The 19,413-nt window shown below is 38.8% G+C and overlaps 1 protein-coding gene across 1 annotated transcript in view; it reads right to left on the reverse strand.

The window, feature by feature from the left end:
* Positions 1-4,138: 4,138 nt before the first annotated feature.
* The window catches only part of LOC126263017 (probable nuclear hormone receptor HR38), an 82,665-nt gene continuing 67,390 nt past the window's right edge, over positions 4,139-19,413 (reverse strand). Inside the window, exons 7-9 of the mRNA XM_049959983.1 lie at positions 15,396-15,598; positions 13,031-13,209; positions 4,139-8,135 (exon numbers count right to left, since the gene is read on the reverse strand). Coding sequence (XP_049815940.1) covers positions 7,879-8,135; positions 13,031-13,209; positions 15,396-15,598 — 639 coding nt within the window. The 3' untranslated portion in view covers positions 4,139-7,878. The remainder of the gene's footprint in view (positions 8,136-13,030; positions 13,210-15,395; positions 15,599-19,413) is intronic.

Raw genomic sequence — 19,413 nt, forward strand, 5'->3', positions numbered from 1 at the left:
AGGTACATGCAGCGCAGTACACATGGGCCCAACAACATGCTGAATGGACAGCACAGGTTTGGCATCAAGTTCTCTTCACCGATGTCGCATATGCCTTCAACCAGACAATTGTCGGAGACGTGTTTGGAGGCAACCTGGTCAGGCTGAATGCCTTAGACACATTGTCCAGTGAGTGCAGCAAGGTGGAGGTTTCCTTATGTTTTGGAGTGGTATTATGTGGGGCTGACATATACCACTGATAGTCATTGAAGGTACTGTAACAGCTGTACGATACGTGAATGCCATCCTCTGATCGATAGTACAACCATATTGGTGAGGCATTCATCTTCATGGACGACAATTTGCACTCCCACCGTGCACATCTTGTGAATGACTTCCTTTGGGATAATGACATCGCTTGACTAAAGTGGCCAGCATGTCCCCAGACATGAACCCTATCGAACAAGCCTAGGATAGATTGAAAAGGGCTGTTTACGGACGATGTGATGCACCAACCATTCTGAGGGATCTATACTGAATCGCTGTTGAGGAGTGGAGGTACCAGTGTGTACAACAATCTGGACCACCACCTCTGAAGGTCTTGCTATATGGTGGTACAACATGCAATGTGTGGTTTTCATGAGCAATAAAAAGGGAAGGGCAGAAATGATGTTTATGTTGATTTTTATTCCAGTTTTCTGTGCAGGTTATGGAACTCTCAGAACCAACGTGATGCAAAACTTTTTTTGATGTGTGTACATTGTGTTAACATTATGAACACAGGTGTCAGTTTAGTGTAGACAGTTCAATAGCAGCAGGATAAAAATAAATGATGAGCAGTAATGTTTGTTGGTGCAAATAACCTAGTTAACATGGACCAGAAAAGGTCAGATGGAGGGAAAAATTGTGTAGTCACCAATTTTTGTACAGTGGTAGAAATGAGTGTCATGAACAACATACTAAAAATCCTCACTAGTGGGGAATGAGCATGGAGGCTTTAGTGAAAATGTTTCCTAGTGCAGATTTAAACTACATTCAATTTCCTACCAAAAAACATTCTGTTCACTTTTTCTCCAGAACTAGGAGACATTCCAGGTGAAGGGAAAATCACAATTATTATAAATAGTGTTTTAATGGTATAAAATTACTGTTAATCAAAGTGGATTAAGAACAAATACTCAATGTGTGCACCATGTCTAAGTGCAGCAGGAACAAAAAAACTCCACTATATAAACATGAGCTCAATAAGAGAGCTGGACAAGAAATATTGGGGAGGTATAGCCTGTCAGCAAATTGCAAAGCAAGCAGTACTCGTGGTGGTGGGGGGGGGGGGGGGGGGAGATAGCTTATCCCAGAAGAATGCTAAAGTTGCCATACAGGATGAGGAAGGATCAGTTTCCTCTTTTGCAGAGATTTACATAGATTCTATCCATATGAGTTACAATTATTAGTAACTTAAATCTGTATTCCTTATAGTGTTAATGGACTTTGTAGAAAACAAACATCCACTGGGCATATCTGTGCACTACATCACCAATAACTCAGGAGACATACTGTGGACAGTTGGTATCACTTCGTCAAACACACTGTAGGTTGCCCCTTGTGACACAGGGCAGATCAAGTGGGAAACTACCAGCTCACTGTTCAGTTTGCAGACTAATGAAGGAGAGAAGTGCATGACCACAATTTGGTCATCTACCTTCTCTCATAGTTTAAGTCTCTGTCCCACTCCTCACATCCTGTTACAAACCAAGAACACAATCTATCCCTTAATAAAGATCTACTGCACTTAGATGTGGCACTCATATTTACTATTTATTCATCGCCACTTTATTTAACAGTAATTTTATACCATTAAACCATTATTTTTAATAATTTACAGTTTTTCCAACATTTGTCCTAGAGAAAAACTGAATATAACCTTTTTTGTATGAAATTTAATGAAGTTTAAATTCACACTGGGAAATATTTTCACCAGAGGCCATAGTTTTCAAGATACTCAAGACAAACAAAAGTCACTTTTAAATGTCCCTCTCACCCATGTTCGTGTCACACAGATGGTTATTTTTAGTATGTTGTTCATGACACTCCCTCCTACCACTGTATACAAATTTGTGACTACATGGTTTTTTCCCTAGTTTTCCTTCTTTGACTGGGCTAAAATGTGCTGTATATAAGTGTGAATTTCATATGGACACATCACTTGCCCTAAAAATATCTCTTTGGTGCCAAGTTCGTCTGAGCAGTGTGCAGATACCATCTTGGCTGCTGGAAGTCATGTTCATGCTGCTTACCATGGCAACTCACAAAACATCAGAGGCTCAAGCTTTGATTAGATATCAAGCACTTGATGCAGTTTCACGAGAAATGAGCAATGTTACTGAAATGCATCATTACATGCATTTAAATGTAGCCTGACCATGTATCACCACCGACAAATCCTAATAAACATAGCTATCCATCCCCAAACCCTCCTCCTCTTTCCAGTCTCTGCCCACTCCACCTGACACAACCATCCCATTCCACCAACCAAACTGCAATTTCAGCATGAAGTGTCCAGCTGGCACAATGTAGGTTTACAGGTGTGTGTGTATTTCTGCTGTTGTTCATGAAAGGGTTTCTTCCAAAAGCTACCCCAGTCTTCATTGTTTTTTGTCTGCCTGTTTATGAAACAACTCTTCTGCTATTCGGCTAGTGGTCTGCTTTACTTGTAAATCATTACAAAGACAAATCTTATGTATGTGATTTGGAAACGAATTTTCTCCCCAAAGGAATATAGCAACAAAGAAATGCTTCTGCTCTATTTCTTCACAACAAGTGAAAATGGACCGTATATTATTGGGACAGACTGACCCAGTTATGGGAGGTAATCCGCAGAGGTTTGTCTGCATTTCTCTCAACAGGTGTCGCATTACTGAATATATCAAACATAGGAGTCATCTGGACCTTTGAATGGGAGGTTCTAGACCATCCTGTCTCAAACTCCAACGTGCCACACAATGAAACTTCCTGGTAGATTTAAACTTTGTACCAGAATGGGACTCAAACTGGAGGTCCTTCCTTCCAGGAGTGTTAGTCCTGAAAGTTATGCTGAAGAACTTCTGTGAAGTTCGGAAATTAGGAGATGAGCTACTGGCACAAATCCAGCCATGAGAACGGTTCACGAGTTGTACTTTACTATCTCATTTGGTACAGCACTTACCTGCACACAGTTTTAATCTTCCAAGAAGTTTCATAGCAGTGCACACTCCTCTGCAGAGTGAAAAATCAGTTTGGATGTTACTCAGTATTTAGTTGTCTTCACACCTGCAAAGTGTGTGATGGGAGGTAATTTACAACTTGAGTTTTCTGACTATGTGCATTTGGATAGCTATTTTTCTCTCATTACATTTATGTAGTTGACAGGGAATGGCAAAAAAATTGTGACAAGCCAAGCCATAACTGTGCTCAGACATTGTACTTTCATCGGAAAGTAGGGAGCCAGGTCTGAGGCTTGAAAAGTCACTCAACTTTTAACTTGTTATGTATAAATAAATGATTACAACCTGAGCAGATATTCTGAATATTGTGGCTTAATGTTGATATCTTTTAGGTACATGTGGATACTTTGTACACTGATGGTACAAATTTTATGAATATGTTGCAACTTCATGATTACCAGAATTATACTACAATTCTTCAGTACAAGTGGCTTCCCCATGGAAGCTTATTTATCAAATAACCGTTCTACATATATTACCGAAAGTGCTGAACATAGCATTAATATGCAGAAACTTAAGTACACTGTAATATTACCCACTCAAAGAGCTCATATAAATTTTGTAGTGTGTTGAATAAAATGTTTCATTGTGTTGTACTAACTTCACAGTAACTGATAAGTAGTATGTGAATTTTGTCCCAACATTACATGACTGCTTGCATGTACTAACTATGGGGGCAGTCAATCTTCTTTGTAGTTTTCACACTGACGTTTCCTGTTGTGCTGTTCACTAAAATAGTTTTAAATGTTTCACCCACCATTTCAAAAAGTACTGTCAGAAATTGGTTACTCATTTAATTGTTGGGAAGGGTACTAAGTTAGTTTTGCTGGAGAATGGTTCCAGATTAACGTAGCATAAAGCTCTTTATTATTTTTAACAATAATTAAAACATTCAAGGAGTAATCTGTGTCTGGAAGAACACTTTCCATTAATTAAAGTGTTGGCTCTCACATGTAATATCATATATTTTAACATTAAGTATTAGAATTAAAATTGTTTGATAAAAGAGATTTTCAAATCACGTCATTAACACATTGTTATGGCAAGTGGATGTTGGTGGATTCCTTTGGAGCAAATGGCATCACAGCACCCACAAATAAGACATATTTTAACTAAAAATACTTTTGCTTCAATGTTTAACTAAAAATAAACAGCGATAATCGCTGTTACATTGAATCAATAAAAATAATCTGTTACATATTCATATGTATATATCTTTGGTATCATATTCACTTGCATCAGACACACAATGCACTGTGTAGAGATATCACAAAAGCACACAGCTACCATTTAACTATGCAACAGGGACTAAGAGTAGTGTGTAGTTCCTTACTGCTGCTGATAAAGCTTGGGCTTCTCTCCAGATGTGTAGAAAATGCAAGATATAAAACAATTTGTTTAATGCAGTATGAAATTTCTGTAAACAAACATTATGACAATGTTTCTGTCTCATCAAGATTTATATATAAGGTTCAAGAAGTCACAAAAATATAATATTTACACATGCTTAAAGTGAATGATATGTGTCATATTTAGATCAGTAACACTCATTACACATCTGAAATGTATTGCTTTACGGAAGCTTTGTATACAATCAAATAACAGCAAAAATGTAATTGAAGTTTGTATAATAAAGTGCACTTGGAAAGAAAACATCCATTTCATTCAGAGATATATTTATAACATAAACACTGCAAATAATAATAATGATAATAATAATTACAATGTATTGCTGTTAATTTAAATTATGGTAACTTGTTTTACTGACTATCTCATTCGATGCAGCACTATGGAGAAAGACATCTTATCAAAACGTTTCTCTGCTTTTATGGATCATATTCTTTGACTAACAGCACATTCACATATACATTTATTACAGCTACTATAAATAATTGTATCAGCCCTTATAATTAAGGTTAGATCATACAGAAATGCAATGTGATTTAAATATTACAGGTCTGGGAAAATGCCTACTTTAAAACCAAGTACTTCATTGTTTTGGCAAGAACTATAACAGAAGAAAGGATCCTCTACAAAAGTGATAAAAAGAAAACAGCTTCAAAAGACATCAAATCTTCTGCAGAAGCATATAGTTACTGTACCATACACTACGTCTAGATATAACAGTGAACTCTTGAAAGGCAGTATTTCTCCAAGGCAGTACAAAAGATCCAATAACCTCTGAAGCTTCACTTTCATTTTAACAGTTTTCGGTATATATTGTGTGATGAAAATATGGAAAATCTGTTAATACTTTGAAACTCTCACTCTCACGAGCGTAGCACTCAACAACACTACGGCACAGCATAATCACACTTGTTATAGTTCCACCTCAACTAGTCTGCAGTTTCATGACAAACTGAAATTCCAAAGAAAAAATTTAAATTTTGAAAAAAGTGCATTTCTTGAACTAAATGATATCAGTCAAGTGCCATATAATTGTTTCAGCCAACGAAAAAACAATGGACTTACTGAAACTTCCTTTCTTATGAATCCAACATGTAAACAATAATTCTGATATAAATGCACTAGGATTGCAACGGGCAATTCTGATTACATAGTGGTGCTGTCATGAAATAACAGACTGTCTGCTCTGATACCGTGATTTGTTTCTGAAAATACATTCATTTAATGCTTTGTACCTCAAAATATATCATATATGAGAATAGAGTGTGTATTTATCCTATATGGCCATGTAAAATAATTTAAGACATCTATTAGTAAGTCCACAGAATATACATGTTATTAAACATCTTGTTATGAATGACAGATAACAATTACAGTAATATGTCTTAAATACACTTATAGCATCCAGTGAATTTATGATAATGTGAAGTAATATTAATGATATGTAACATTCAAGAAACATCATAAAAAAGTGTTTGAAAGAGATTAAACTTTATAATTGAAGGTAATATGGATCATCTGGGATCAGTATTGTACACAAAAATATGAAAGTAAGACATTAACATTCATATTCAGTAATGCAATGCCATGAATGTTATTTTATGCCCCTCTTTCATGGGCTGTTTGATGAAAAAACGTGAAAATGAAATGCACTATTAATCTTAGGGTATGGTTGAAGATATTGTCTATTCCACACTCACTGGGCAGTTCATTAAACTTTGAAAGAAAACATTATGTTGAAAATGATATTATTTTCTGTCCCTTTCGAGCATTTCTGAAATGTAATAGTCAACGGGAAACAACTCGTCATGTGACTTCAGTCTGAGATGAGGATGATGATGACAATAATAATAATGATAATAACATTAATACAAAAATAATGGTGATACTAATAATAACAGTAATAATAATAATGGTAATAATAATAATGGTGGTAGTGGTAGTAATAGTAATTTCTGGCATAACTAGGTAACTTCCATTTTCAATAAATGTAAATTCAATCACAAACAAAAATATTGCATTTTCACAAAACATTTACATTGTGCGTGAAGTCCAACTCGTCGATAGTATGTGCACAAATATTATACTCTTACTCGTTTAAATATATTTAGAATGTTAAAATTTGTGTTGTTGACATACTAAAAGGTTTAACATCATATCATTTCAGATCATATCACAATGCAGTACTGTCTCATCAAAGGTACTCAGGACGTCACATTCACAAGATGAATGAAACAGTTTTCATCACAGTCCACTAACAAAAGAGTTTTTTACTGTCCACAAAGTTAGCGCAGTAGCTGCACATGGCATCATGTATATGAGGCAGAACAATGTTCTCTTAATCACAATTCTTCAAACACTGTAAGAAAGATGCACACATATCTTATGATGTGTGGCAGAAGGCATAAACATCTTCCATTACACAAAATGCTAAAAATCTGCACACATATATTTACAAACACAGATACTTTGATTCTTCTGACAGAACCAAAACCGTCATTTCTTTCCCTCTCATATCATATATCAGCTCCTGTTCATGCTAATCTACTCTTCTTTCAGTCTCATCAGCAGCATCTATTCATAATTTCCTGTACACTGATCATGTATGCACGCACGCACGCACACACACACACACACACACACACACACACACACACACACACACACACACACACACACACAGGTTGCTCATACATGTGCACTCGCACACAGTCAACACAAATTGGCAAACATGTTCTTGTATTAACACATGACCTATGCATACATGATTATATCCTTTTATGCGTGAGTGCAAACACATGTACATGTGAATGCAATAAGACACACACACACACACACACGTGTGTGTTTGTATGTGTGTATGTACAGATAATTGTTGCTGCAGATTGTTTCACTTTGTAAGAATCTTAGCTGGAGGCAAAAATGAAATCCATATGCACCAGACCAGCTGGATTGCCACAGAATCTATAATGTAACTGGAGATTCCTTTGTTATCTATGTATCACACAAAATATTCACATCCAGAACAAGAAAAGAACATGAATGTGCCACTCTGAACTCATGAGCAACATGAAGGCAGGTGCTCAAATTGTACAGCATTTCTCTTGCATGGAATCTCCAAGCAAATTCTTTCACATAATACACTTGCTTTAGACAACACAATAGGTTTGTTGCTAGAAGCAGTGCTGAGTTCTGACAACATTTGAGATGCAATAAAATGTCACTATTCAGTTCAAAATGGCAGGCTTGCCACAAACATATTTTCAATCAGTGGTGGAGCAGGAACAAGATCTTCCAGCTTCAGATAGAAAATCCTCTGGAGCCCCTGTACACTCAGTGATCGAAGCTCAGGAAGTTTCCCAAGCAAGCGGGAGAAGTAATGTGGCTTGCGTTGAGCTTCAGCATTGTATGTGACATGGTCCCTGAGTGAGCTTATAATCTTCATTTGCAGTTGCTCTACTTTATGTGGTTCTTTCAGACCATGCCGTTCTGTAAACAAAAAGAACGAAATGTTTACATTTCATCTTTTTTTACAACAAGACTATTAATACATATGGGAAAACAAACTAGAAAAAAATTTCTGCAGTTAGAGTAGATGTGCTTCTTCCCATAGCTGTTTGTCCTACAGCAAAATAGAGCAATCAGTCTTACTAAAATACCTGTACTTACATAAATTTTGCAGTATATAAAGATTTTCAGCTTTCATTCACTTGCCTCAAATGATTTGGTAATTTAGATAAACTACTCTGCTGAAGTCCATGCACATATATAAATGAACAAACAGCCCTCACCAGTGCAATTTGACCTGGCATGCAATGTGTTTAATATCACGGCCTGTGGTGTCCCTTGTGCATGTATTCCAATGACTTGAGTTTGGAGGTTAGGGACCGAGATGGGATTGGTAGCAGGACATTTCTCCTGTTCAGAGCACTGGAGCAATGTTCCACCTGATATCCAACAGAAGTCTCTACTCTTCCTCCTGCTGCTGAACTTTACCAACAAGGCAATTGTTCTTTGCTGACTTATGTCATACCTAATTGTACCTTTCACAAAAAATGTTCCGAAAGAACTCATAAAGTAACGTACAACATTTTAAAATCTTCTATCAGTTATTGCTCCAACGTGACTCACAGATTTCTAAACAGATGTATACAAATACGATCATGTAACTGTCTTCGTGAACCTAAAAGAAAACAAGAGGCAGGTAACCATCAATGATAGACAAAAGTTTGTCATTTCATATTCATTGCAAATATTGTATGAATACTTAGACCAGCTTTCTTTTTTTTTATATGTGGATGCCGCATCACAAGAGCTTCTTTAAATTACATGATATTCTTTATTACCTTGATTTGGTGCAGTAATTAGTTGTACAATTTTTCCTGTTAGTAATGGCATGACTGCCTGTGGTTGCTTGTGTATACTCACTATGCAGCTCGCTGTTTTCCTCGTATTATATGTAGGCCTATGTATGTAAACATTGGCTGGTTTTGCATATAAGTAAAATTCTTTGTGAAAGATGTAACCCTAAGTATACAAACACATGTTATTGGGAAACAATGTCTTGTACACATTTGAATCATCCTTTAATTCATTTCTTGACTATTATACCCCCAGGCAGGCTAGATTCCTCAATTAATAACATGACAACTTAACAGTGATTCTATTTGTGTATATGAGACCTGTGCTTCCCCTAACGTAACTGCTGTGTTGCGGTCCTGGTAGGTATTTTGACACAAATTGATTGAGGAAGCTTGTAACTTATCCCATTTTACAGGTGATGTGAAATTTAGTGATATTGCAACTTCGGATCTTTACCAGATAATGTTATGACAGGACTTAAAGAATGTGTTCACTTCCAACATATTTAGATACACAGTGATTGCATTTTCTGTGTTTATGGCGAGACTGTTGGAGAACCTTTATGCAGTATATGATTCACATTCTCATTATCGAAGTCCTCAACAATTTCTCCTGATCACTATGTTGGTGTCATCTGCAATTTGAAAGCATTTTTGGAATGATGTGGAGGATTCAGAGTCATTTGTAAAAAGTTGCAAGAACAGATCATAAATTCAACCTTATTGAATACCATTTTGTTTAGTGGTACAGGTGTGCATTCCTTCCCTAAAAGTGACTTCCACTATTTGTTGTCTGATCTATAGTTAACAATGTTCATTTTCATACTTGGAAATGGAATTAAGTCCCATGCTTCTTGACAGAGCATAGGGGAACGATGCAGGAGACCCACACCGCTGTACTAGGCAAGATCCTAATAGAGGTGGTTTGCCGTTGCCTTCCTCCAACTGTAATGGGGATGAATCATAATAATGATGATGATCATGATGATGATGACACAACAACACCCAGTCATGTCGGGGCAGTCCGACCCCGGTAGCTGAATGGTCAGCGTGACAGAATGTCAATCCTGAGGGCCAGGGTTCAATTCCCGGCTGGGACAGAGATTTTCTCTGCTCAGGGACTGGGTGTTGTGTTGTCCTAATCATCATCATTTCATCCCCATCGACGCGCAATACTGTGTACCACTCTTGTCGTCCAACAGAAAAACACTGGGCCACAACAAGTTTCCGTACCTCCATTGCACTGCACCCATACAGATGACTTTTCCGACTTTTCAAGTCGCCGAAGTGGCGTCAAATCGAAAGACTTGCACCAGACGAACAGTCTACCCGATGGGAGGCCCTAGTCACACGACATTATTATTATGTCAGGGCAGGTGAAAATCCCTCATCCCGCTGGGAATCAAACCCGGGACCCCGTGCTCGGACTGCAAGAATGCTACTGCAAGACCACGAGCTGCGGATATTTTCATACTTACTCATTCTTATTCTGAAAGTGACAGATTATGGTTTATAGCATAAAAAAGCCTGTGTGACATCCAAAAATATAACCCTAACTGCGATTTTCGGTCAAAATCCACTTTTTTGTGTCAGTTCAGTCATTTCTCTTCATAGCCTTTTAGTATCCTTATTACTCAACACTTACATTTTAAATTGTTTTTGAAACACTATAGAATTCTTTCTTCTTTTATATTGTCATGAAAAGCAATGAATTTATGCAGCTCCACAAACCAAATACAGATAATATTCTTCTGGTTGTTGATAATTTCCGTACAGTCTACGCATCTCCTAAGGATTCAAAATGGAGTTTGATATTCTGGGACAAAAGTCTAAAACAGGTTAGCAGTGGACATCAGGCAGGAAATTGGAAACCTACATCTTCTTCCAATCTTGGAGTATGCGGCAAAAAATATATCTCCTTTTACCAGTTTTCCAGTTCCATTCACAAACAGAGTTTGGGAAGAAGGACTGCTTAAACACCTCAATGTGTGCTATAATTAGACTAATATTGTATTCGAAATACCTATGGGAGTGATACATAGGGGACTGTTGGATATTCCTAGATTCATGACTTGAAGTTTGTTTTAGAAACTTTCAAAGTTGGCCTTCATGGGATATTGTCTATCTTCATGTGTCTGCCAATCCAGCTCTTTCAGCATTTTCGTGACACTCTCCCACGGATCAATAAATCCCGTGAACATTTTCGCTGCCTTTCTTTGTATCTGTTCGATATCCTCCATTAGTTCTATTTGATATGGGCCCTGTATCAATATTCTGCCACCTGGTTTATCTGTGACTGAGAACGTTCCATTTCATATCTCTATGAAACATTATACCCATGTATTTCTATCTGAACAGTCAAAGCGAGTTGCTAGTCTTTGCATTGCTTTAAAATAAATCTTATTAAAATATGACCATATTTGTGAAGCTTTTTTCAGACAATACTTCACTATTGATAACTGCATCATCAGTGACTAGTCTGGCTACTCCTTCTGCAATACATCTCTGTACTTGGACTCAGGAATTACCTGTTTTTCTCTTAGTGAGCATATACAAAGTACCCTAGAAACATTTACCATAATTATCAGTTTCAGTAGATCAGCGAGTCATAATTTGTTATTAGTAGTGTATATTTTGCAGCAGTGGCCAGCAGAGGTTACTTAAAAGTGTAATCACCACACTGCCAGTTATTTTTAGGCAATATGAAATATCACAAATCTATACATCAACAGTAACACTTTCAAGCAGGTAGATGTCATTGGCAAATAACGAAATACTCATTTGTCAGTATTATCACTGTACATAGAGTAGGATAGTTTTCTTCACTGACAGCCGGAGCAAGCCAGCACTGACACTAATGGATATATACCGATGCAGTAGGTACAACTATTTTGCTGATGAATTCTTGTCGGGTTATCAGCCGAGTGGTGGTGTTGTCTTGTTTGCAATGTTTCAATGAGTTTTGTACCCATCATCTTCTGACCAGAAGATGACGGGTACGAAACTTATTGAAGCATTGCAACAAGGTGACGCCACCTCTCTGCTGATAACCCGAGAATTCATCAGTGGAATACGCCGAGAAAGACTGAAATCGCATGTACAACTATTTAATCTAATAGTTTCTTTCATATTCTAGTAGTACACGATGACAGATATCTGCAGTGTCGATGAAAACAACTGAGTAAAATGAAACTTGACATATGCTCATAAGAGATGCAATGTGGGAAAGTGGCTCATCTACTTCAGATAGCCTATGAACTTAATGAAAGGACTCAAGCTTGGTGTTTTTTGTGCTGTTCCTATCCTCTGACATTGGGTACTCTTCAAAACTTTAAAAAAATATGATAATATGAGGAAATGCAGATACATGTGTATTATGATCTGCTGACAAAGACAATGGAAGGATTCGGAATGAAAGTTCTCTATATACAGTGCAACCAGTCCTTAGATTATTGTTATGCCATACGCCAAACTTATTCTTTCTGAGCACCAGTCTTACAAGCTCGATGTTGTGTCTCTACTGTGTGTGTGCAAAGGGCGAAAATGAACATACGTTTCTGGCTGAGACACGCTGCTTGTCAACCTGTGGCATGTTCCCAAATAAATCGGTTTTTACAGTACTACCCATGAGAGGTAAAACAAAATGATAAATGTGAAGCGTAGCCCTACTATTAGAAATGGAAGCGTGTGAATTTTACGATTGGAATCATGATTTTTTGAGAAGTGGTAAATGAAAAAACTGTGTTAAGTCAGTTGTAATGATCGAGACGTGGCAAGTTTAAACAAAAAACCATCTACCATTTCGTGCCAGACTTGACTGTTAAGTTTCAGAACGAGAATTCGAAAATACTAAATCCTTTTTCACTCAAAGTTAATCAATTCAAAGTACAAATTTTTAAGGATATCTGTGCTTATTTGCCAGCACGAGCTCTGTGGAGTCGAATGACGTACGCGGTGATGATGATAATAATAATAATAATAATAATAATAATAATAATAACAATTAATAGCACATCAACTCACCTGTGACCAAAGTGAGTGCACAAAGGCAAGCAAAAGCAGAGATGTCAATATCCATAGCATGTAAGGACTGACAGAACTCCATAATTGCATGCAGCCAGTCGCCGAAACTTCGCTGGCATTGTTGCTTGTCAAGCACAACTCCATTGCAAAAAGTCAGCTTCGTGTCATCTGGCCGTGTTCTACAAAACATACGAATTAATTAGTATCATTCGATAATTTCCACACAACAGTCGCATTCAATAGTTTTAAGAGGCATCTCATCACTTGTGATATCTTACAATACACGGCGGAGTTTTTAAAACATAGTCCAGAGAATATACAAGACTGCGAGAGGTATGTCAGTTTTTCCTGATATAAAAATTGATGTAAGTGATACAAATTTATTATATTAAAACCATATTCGCAAAGCGTACTTCGGTGTAACTGCTTTGTGAACAGGCTTCACTGTGGAAACCGCAGAACAGATATGGTAAAATAAAATAAGTTTTTGATGCATCGAATGAACCGCACTCTTAAAAATTTATGTTTTGTGATTACTTGTCTTATTTCTGTAGTTAGGACACTAAGAAGTTTGTATTTTATTGCAGCTGTATATGAAGACTGGTGGAAGTCTTCCGTGTTGCGGAAATTATTAATTCGGTCTCACGGATTCATTTACTCGCGCATTAAGTTTGAACAAGCGAGGGAATATTGCAACATAGCGTGTGTCATAAAATACTCAAGGTATGTACATAAAATAATTGGAAAAAGGAAGAGAGATTAATGTACCATCGACAATGAGGCCATTAGAGACACTCAGATTGGGGAACGTCGGGGAAATCTCCAGTGCCTGTTTTGAAAGGCACCATCCCGGCATTTGCCTTAAGCTATTCAGGAAAGTTGCAGAAAACCCACATCCTTATGGCCGTAAGGAGATTTGAGCCGTTGATCTCCCGAACGCGAGTAAAATAACTGGACGAACATCCGAATGAGTATCATGTTTTGCATTGTAAATAATGAGTTTTCCTGCACGTGGCGTTCGACAGTATTGATTATAAAATGATTGATATCAGTTTTGTGAATAGCTGAACCTTAAAAAATCTTTGAGTATCTCTTACTGATGCAATAAGAATGTTATTAATCCCATTGTTGAGAGTATTTTTATTGTATTTGCTGGCTTAGAGTTGATTGAAGAATAACGTACCAGTTCTACAGCTGACGTATCAATACAATACTGTAGAAGGACGGTGGGTAAGCTTGTGCCATCCCCCCACACTACTACTGAACAGCAGTAGCCCGCGTGCTCGGTGGCTTTTGAATGCGGCTCACAGCATGCCCAAAAAAAGTGCTAAAGTATGCGTGTTGGATAGACTTAAGTGGAGAGCTGCGTTAAACCATCTTTGGACTGAAGACTCTTCAACAACAGCATGATGTTGTCAAGTCATATTAGTTTTAATGCAGAAAATTAGCACATCTATTTGAACTTGGTGCTCAGGTTTGTGAAGATCGCGGTTTGATATATTCGGCAATAAATCTAACGCATTTAGACCCCATTGCTATTGCATATTTCACTGTGTGTTCTTTTCTTCTGCCGTACAAATTGTTAGGATTGTCTTTCGATCCTCAACAACTATTACGCAGTCTGATTGGCAAAAAAAAGAAGTGAAGTGCCATGCAGCCACAAAGATCTTTGACTGTTTCTGCAATGAACATACAATAAAATAATTGCCAAAATTACGGCTGTCTGTATTTATTTTCTTCAAGTCGCCATATATTTTAGCGCTTGTTCAATTCAAGCACACTGTATAACTATATTACCACAGGGACAAATAGAAACCATAGGAAAACTGAAACTTAGCACATGTATTTTAAGTAAATATTCACCGGAGAAAGTAGAAACCACCTTAATTTTTCACACGCAATTGTTTATTTGGAAGCGATGGAAAAGGCTGGTCTCCAATGGTGTAGTTCTACGAATGAACAATACGGACAAAAGTAACTAATATTGGAATATATTGTCGACCAATATTTGCACAGATGATATGAGAAAATCCGATGCTTGTTAGACCGTAACACGGCTAGCGGCAGGTATGCCAAAACGCACTAAATTCAAATAGTTTAATTGGCTCTGAGCACTATGGGACTTAACATCTGAGGTCATCAGACCCCTACAACTTCGAACTACTTAAACCTAACTAACCTAAGGACATCACACACATCCATGCCCGAGGCAGGATTCAAACCTACGACCGTAGCAGTCGCGCCAAGAACCGCTCGGCTACCGCGGCCGGCCGCGCACGAAATCAGTGATTTTGCTTTTACAGCGGGTTAGGAACGAAGGAATGCCACGAAGCGGTAGTCCCACAGAACATTTGCTAATGTTTACCTGTGTGCTAGCCGTAGAACGAAGAGCTCTAAGGAAGCGGACTGGAAGAGCAGTTCCTGGTCCTCGCGGCACAGGTCCGTGAAGCCGGGGATTTTATCTGCGAAGGCGCGTATCACGTCGACGGACGTCGTCAATAGGTTGTAGAACTGCTGCACCTTCTCTGCCTCGCTGATCACTGGTTCCGTCGGCGACGGTTCACGGTACTGTAAAACAAACGGCGGACGTTGTTACGGTACTCTTTGAGGAAAGCAGCGAGCATCTGACAAATACATAGGACACTGTTTTAATTCTGGAATCTTCCACAAGGATTGTCTCATAATTTTAGAAGGCATCAATGTGTAATTAAAACACTAAGTTACTTGCAGAAGTGTTGTTGCTATACTGGAGTCATGATCGCACGAGTAGGTGCAAATTTCCGCCCACCACCCTGCTTTACACTTTCTGTGACTTCCTGGAGTCACATCCTTTAATGTGGCCGCTAACTATTGCCTTACCCGTTTCGTTCTTGTCAGTAAATGTCTTGAAGAAGGTAAAAAAATAATTAGTTGCAATTATGTTCGTTAGTAATAATGAAAGGATTGTCACTAGATGTCTGAGGCCTCCTTCGTGTACAAAGTTTACCCACTTGCGGCCATAACGCCACCGACAATCAGACGAAGCGTAGTCAGTGAAACAGATAGGAAAAAAGAGCAGACTGACCCACGGCAGTTAATATACAACAACAAACAGTTCCAACTTGTCTTAAGTCAAGGGAGAGAGTACAGTACCACTATAAGGCCGGCCTGAGACCCATCGGGTATCTTCATGATTAAATTCTTTGCAAAATACGAATCTGCAGCGCAAAGAGCAAATTGCACAAGAGCATCAACTACAATGTAGCACGTGGGGAGCAGTGAATAAATTAAGAACAGGAGTCATAAAATGCAAAGTAAACATGGTTAAGTGGGGCTACTCTGAAGATGACCACAGACGATCGGACATTTGCTCTTGTGCCCAAGGATGGAGTTTCTTTTCAAAGCGGAAGATCTTTATTTTTTTCCAACGAGAAGGCCGTTAAAGCTGTTGAGTTTTGTATGAAGAACTTCGACCTGTATCTACCGTTGCCTTCAGTATTGTTGACAAGCCAACGGAAAACCGCTTGCAGCAATAGTCGATCATTGTCTAGTCGAAACTGGTGACGGCATTGAAAAACGCTCTTAAGTGTTTCGAAAAATATAAAAATAAAAGAACGTAAGTCTATCAGTTCATTTCCAAACATGTCCCTTTTTACAAACGTCGGTAATAAAACGTTGGTATTTCATACTGAAGACAGAGGTAACTCATAACCACCGATTCGCAGTTATTACGCAAACGGCTCTTTTACGGACCTATGTTTACTGGAACGTTTTTCCTTTTGTTACCGTATATTTTCGCCCTCATTAATCAAGATAGATTCTATGCTGGGGAAAGGCCGTAGATGAACCATAGAGTATATACAGAGTGAATCGCCTAAAACTTGCACCACACATATTGCGGAAATGGAAAGTGCTATTGATGTGCGGTTTTCAAGGAACGAATTGGTAGTCAGGGACGCGTGTTGTTAGCCAGTCAACAGATTCTAATAATACTTAGAAAGTGTATTTTTGTGCAAACATACACTCTTGGAGCCGGCCGAAGTGGCCGTGCGGTTAAAGGCGCTGCAGTCTGGAACCGCAAGACCGCTACGGTCGCAGGTTCGAATCCTGCCTCGGGCATGGATGTTTGTGATGTCCTTAGGTTAGTTAGGTTTAACTAGTTCTAAGTTCTAGGGGACTAATAACCTCAGCAGTTGAGTCCCATAGTGCTCAGAGCCATTTGAACCATTTTTACACTCTTGGATGGTATAATACCTATTGACAGTAACAAACTAAAAGTGGGGTAAATTTGGATGTCATTGTTATTTGCTGCAGGATTCTAGTGGGAGTGCTTTGCAAGATATCGTATTTTGGAAAGTTCCCACACTGGCACATAATATCTGTGGTAGCACATACTAAAGAACAACACAGACTCATACACTAGTTATGTGCCTTGACAAGTAACGAGACAATTGACCATCAGAGGTTGTGTTCAAAATGACCAGCAGCTGCAGTACGCGCTTCCAATCTGGCGTTGAACGACTGCTGTACACGTGCTACCATTTCAGCGGAGATCACCGTGTAGGCTGCCGTAATACGTCGCTGCGTATCATCGGGTGTTGTTGGTATGCCCTTCTAGGCAGCATCATTTAGCTTTACCCACAGAGAAAAGGTTACAGGCGTCAAATCCGGGGAACAGGCAGGCCATGGTACAGGTTCTCTGCGTCCAGTCCAACAATTTGGAAACAATTCGTGAAGACATGCTGTAGTACTTCGTGCTCCACGGGCTGCACAGCCGTCGTGATACCACACGTTTCTCCGTCTGCAGAGTCTTTTAGCATCCGTGGAAGATGATCTCTTAGGAGGCAGCAATACTTGTGCACGTTCAGTGTTCGTCTACGAAATACGGGCCTATGAGCTGATGTTTCACTATCCCACACCACACGTCTGCACACCACGAACGCTGATGTTCCACCCCACAAAGCCAACGGGGATTGTCAACAGAATAGTAGTGCATGTTTGGGCGGTTTACCTGGTCATGATTGGTAAATGTGGCTTGCCCACTGAACAAGATACATGATACACTTGGAGTAGCCTGTCTAATGCCAATGTGGAGTTAACACGATTCTCATAATCGTTTCCGTGCAGCTCTCAATGAAGAGAGATGTGACACGGATGGAACCTGTATCGATGGAGTATGTGTGGGACACTTGGCCTCACTCATGCCACTTCCTCGTGCAATTGCGCGGGTGCTAACGTGCGGGTCAACCGTAACAGCAGAAAGAAGATTAATTTCCACTACCATTTTCACGTAAATTGTTGAGGTGGTTGGTAAATAACTTCCGAGACGGTCGACGTCTGTTGGGATATATTGCCACTTGCACCGTCAGAGAACAAACTGCATTCTTCCTACACCCTCCACCCGTACACCATGACCATGTAGGCTTTTTCTGCATTGGTAAATGTCATCGTCCACTCACAACCTATTGCTTGCGTTGTCGAACACTAACTGACTGGCAAGTCGCAGTGCACTCAAGGAACATACAAGCACTCTGTAAGCAATCACAACAACATCGTACCTAGTAACTAAGCAGGCTGAATGACAGAATAAAGTGTCGGGGTGGAAACTTTGCACAATTCGATATCTCGTAAACGACTCGCACTTGAGTCCTGCAAAAAACACCACTGATATTGTGACTTACCCTAGTTATAGTCTGTTAATCTCAAGAGGCATTATTCTATTTTAAAAACTATATGTAAAAATATAGTTTCTAAGTATTATTAAAATCTGTTTATTGGCTGACAAAAATGGCTCTGAGCACTATGCGACTTAACTTCTGAGGTCAGCAGTCGCCTAGAACTTAGAACTAATTAAACCTAACTAACCTAAGGACATCACACACATCCATGCCCGAGGCAGGATTCGAACCTGCGACCGTTATTGACTGACAATACGAGCCCCTGACCACTAATTCGTTCTGTGAAAACCGCACATCAATAGCTCTTTCCATTTCCGTAATATTTGCGGTGCGAGTTATAGGTGATTCACCCAGCATATTTATGGAGTGAGCATAGCCTACTGCGCATGTCCTGAACACCAAACCCGCCTAGTCACGTGATTCTGTGGCGACGCTGCTTGACTACAATCTGCGGTAATAGGGAAACTTGAATATTACGCGTATTCTCCATCTTTTACATACGTTTCTGCACGTTTGAGTTTTAGTGACAGCTACGGTGCAGTATCGCCGTTGCTTTCAGTAAAGAGAAGTACGTGAAAGGAGGACTAGTTACTTTTCATAGGTATGTTCAACAAATGTACAACTGTAAATGTCATATTAATATGAGGCACTTGATACGTATCAAAATATCGAGACATGGGTTTATAAAGTCTTCTGTTGTAGAGATAATGGTTCAAATGGCTCTGA

This window comes from Schistocerca nitens, chromosome 6, assembly GCF_023898315.1.
Source record: "Schistocerca nitens isolate TAMUIC-IGC-003100 chromosome 6, iqSchNite1.1, whole genome shotgun sequence".
NCBI lineage: Eukaryota > Metazoa > Arthropoda > Insecta > Orthoptera > Acrididae > Schistocerca > Schistocerca nitens.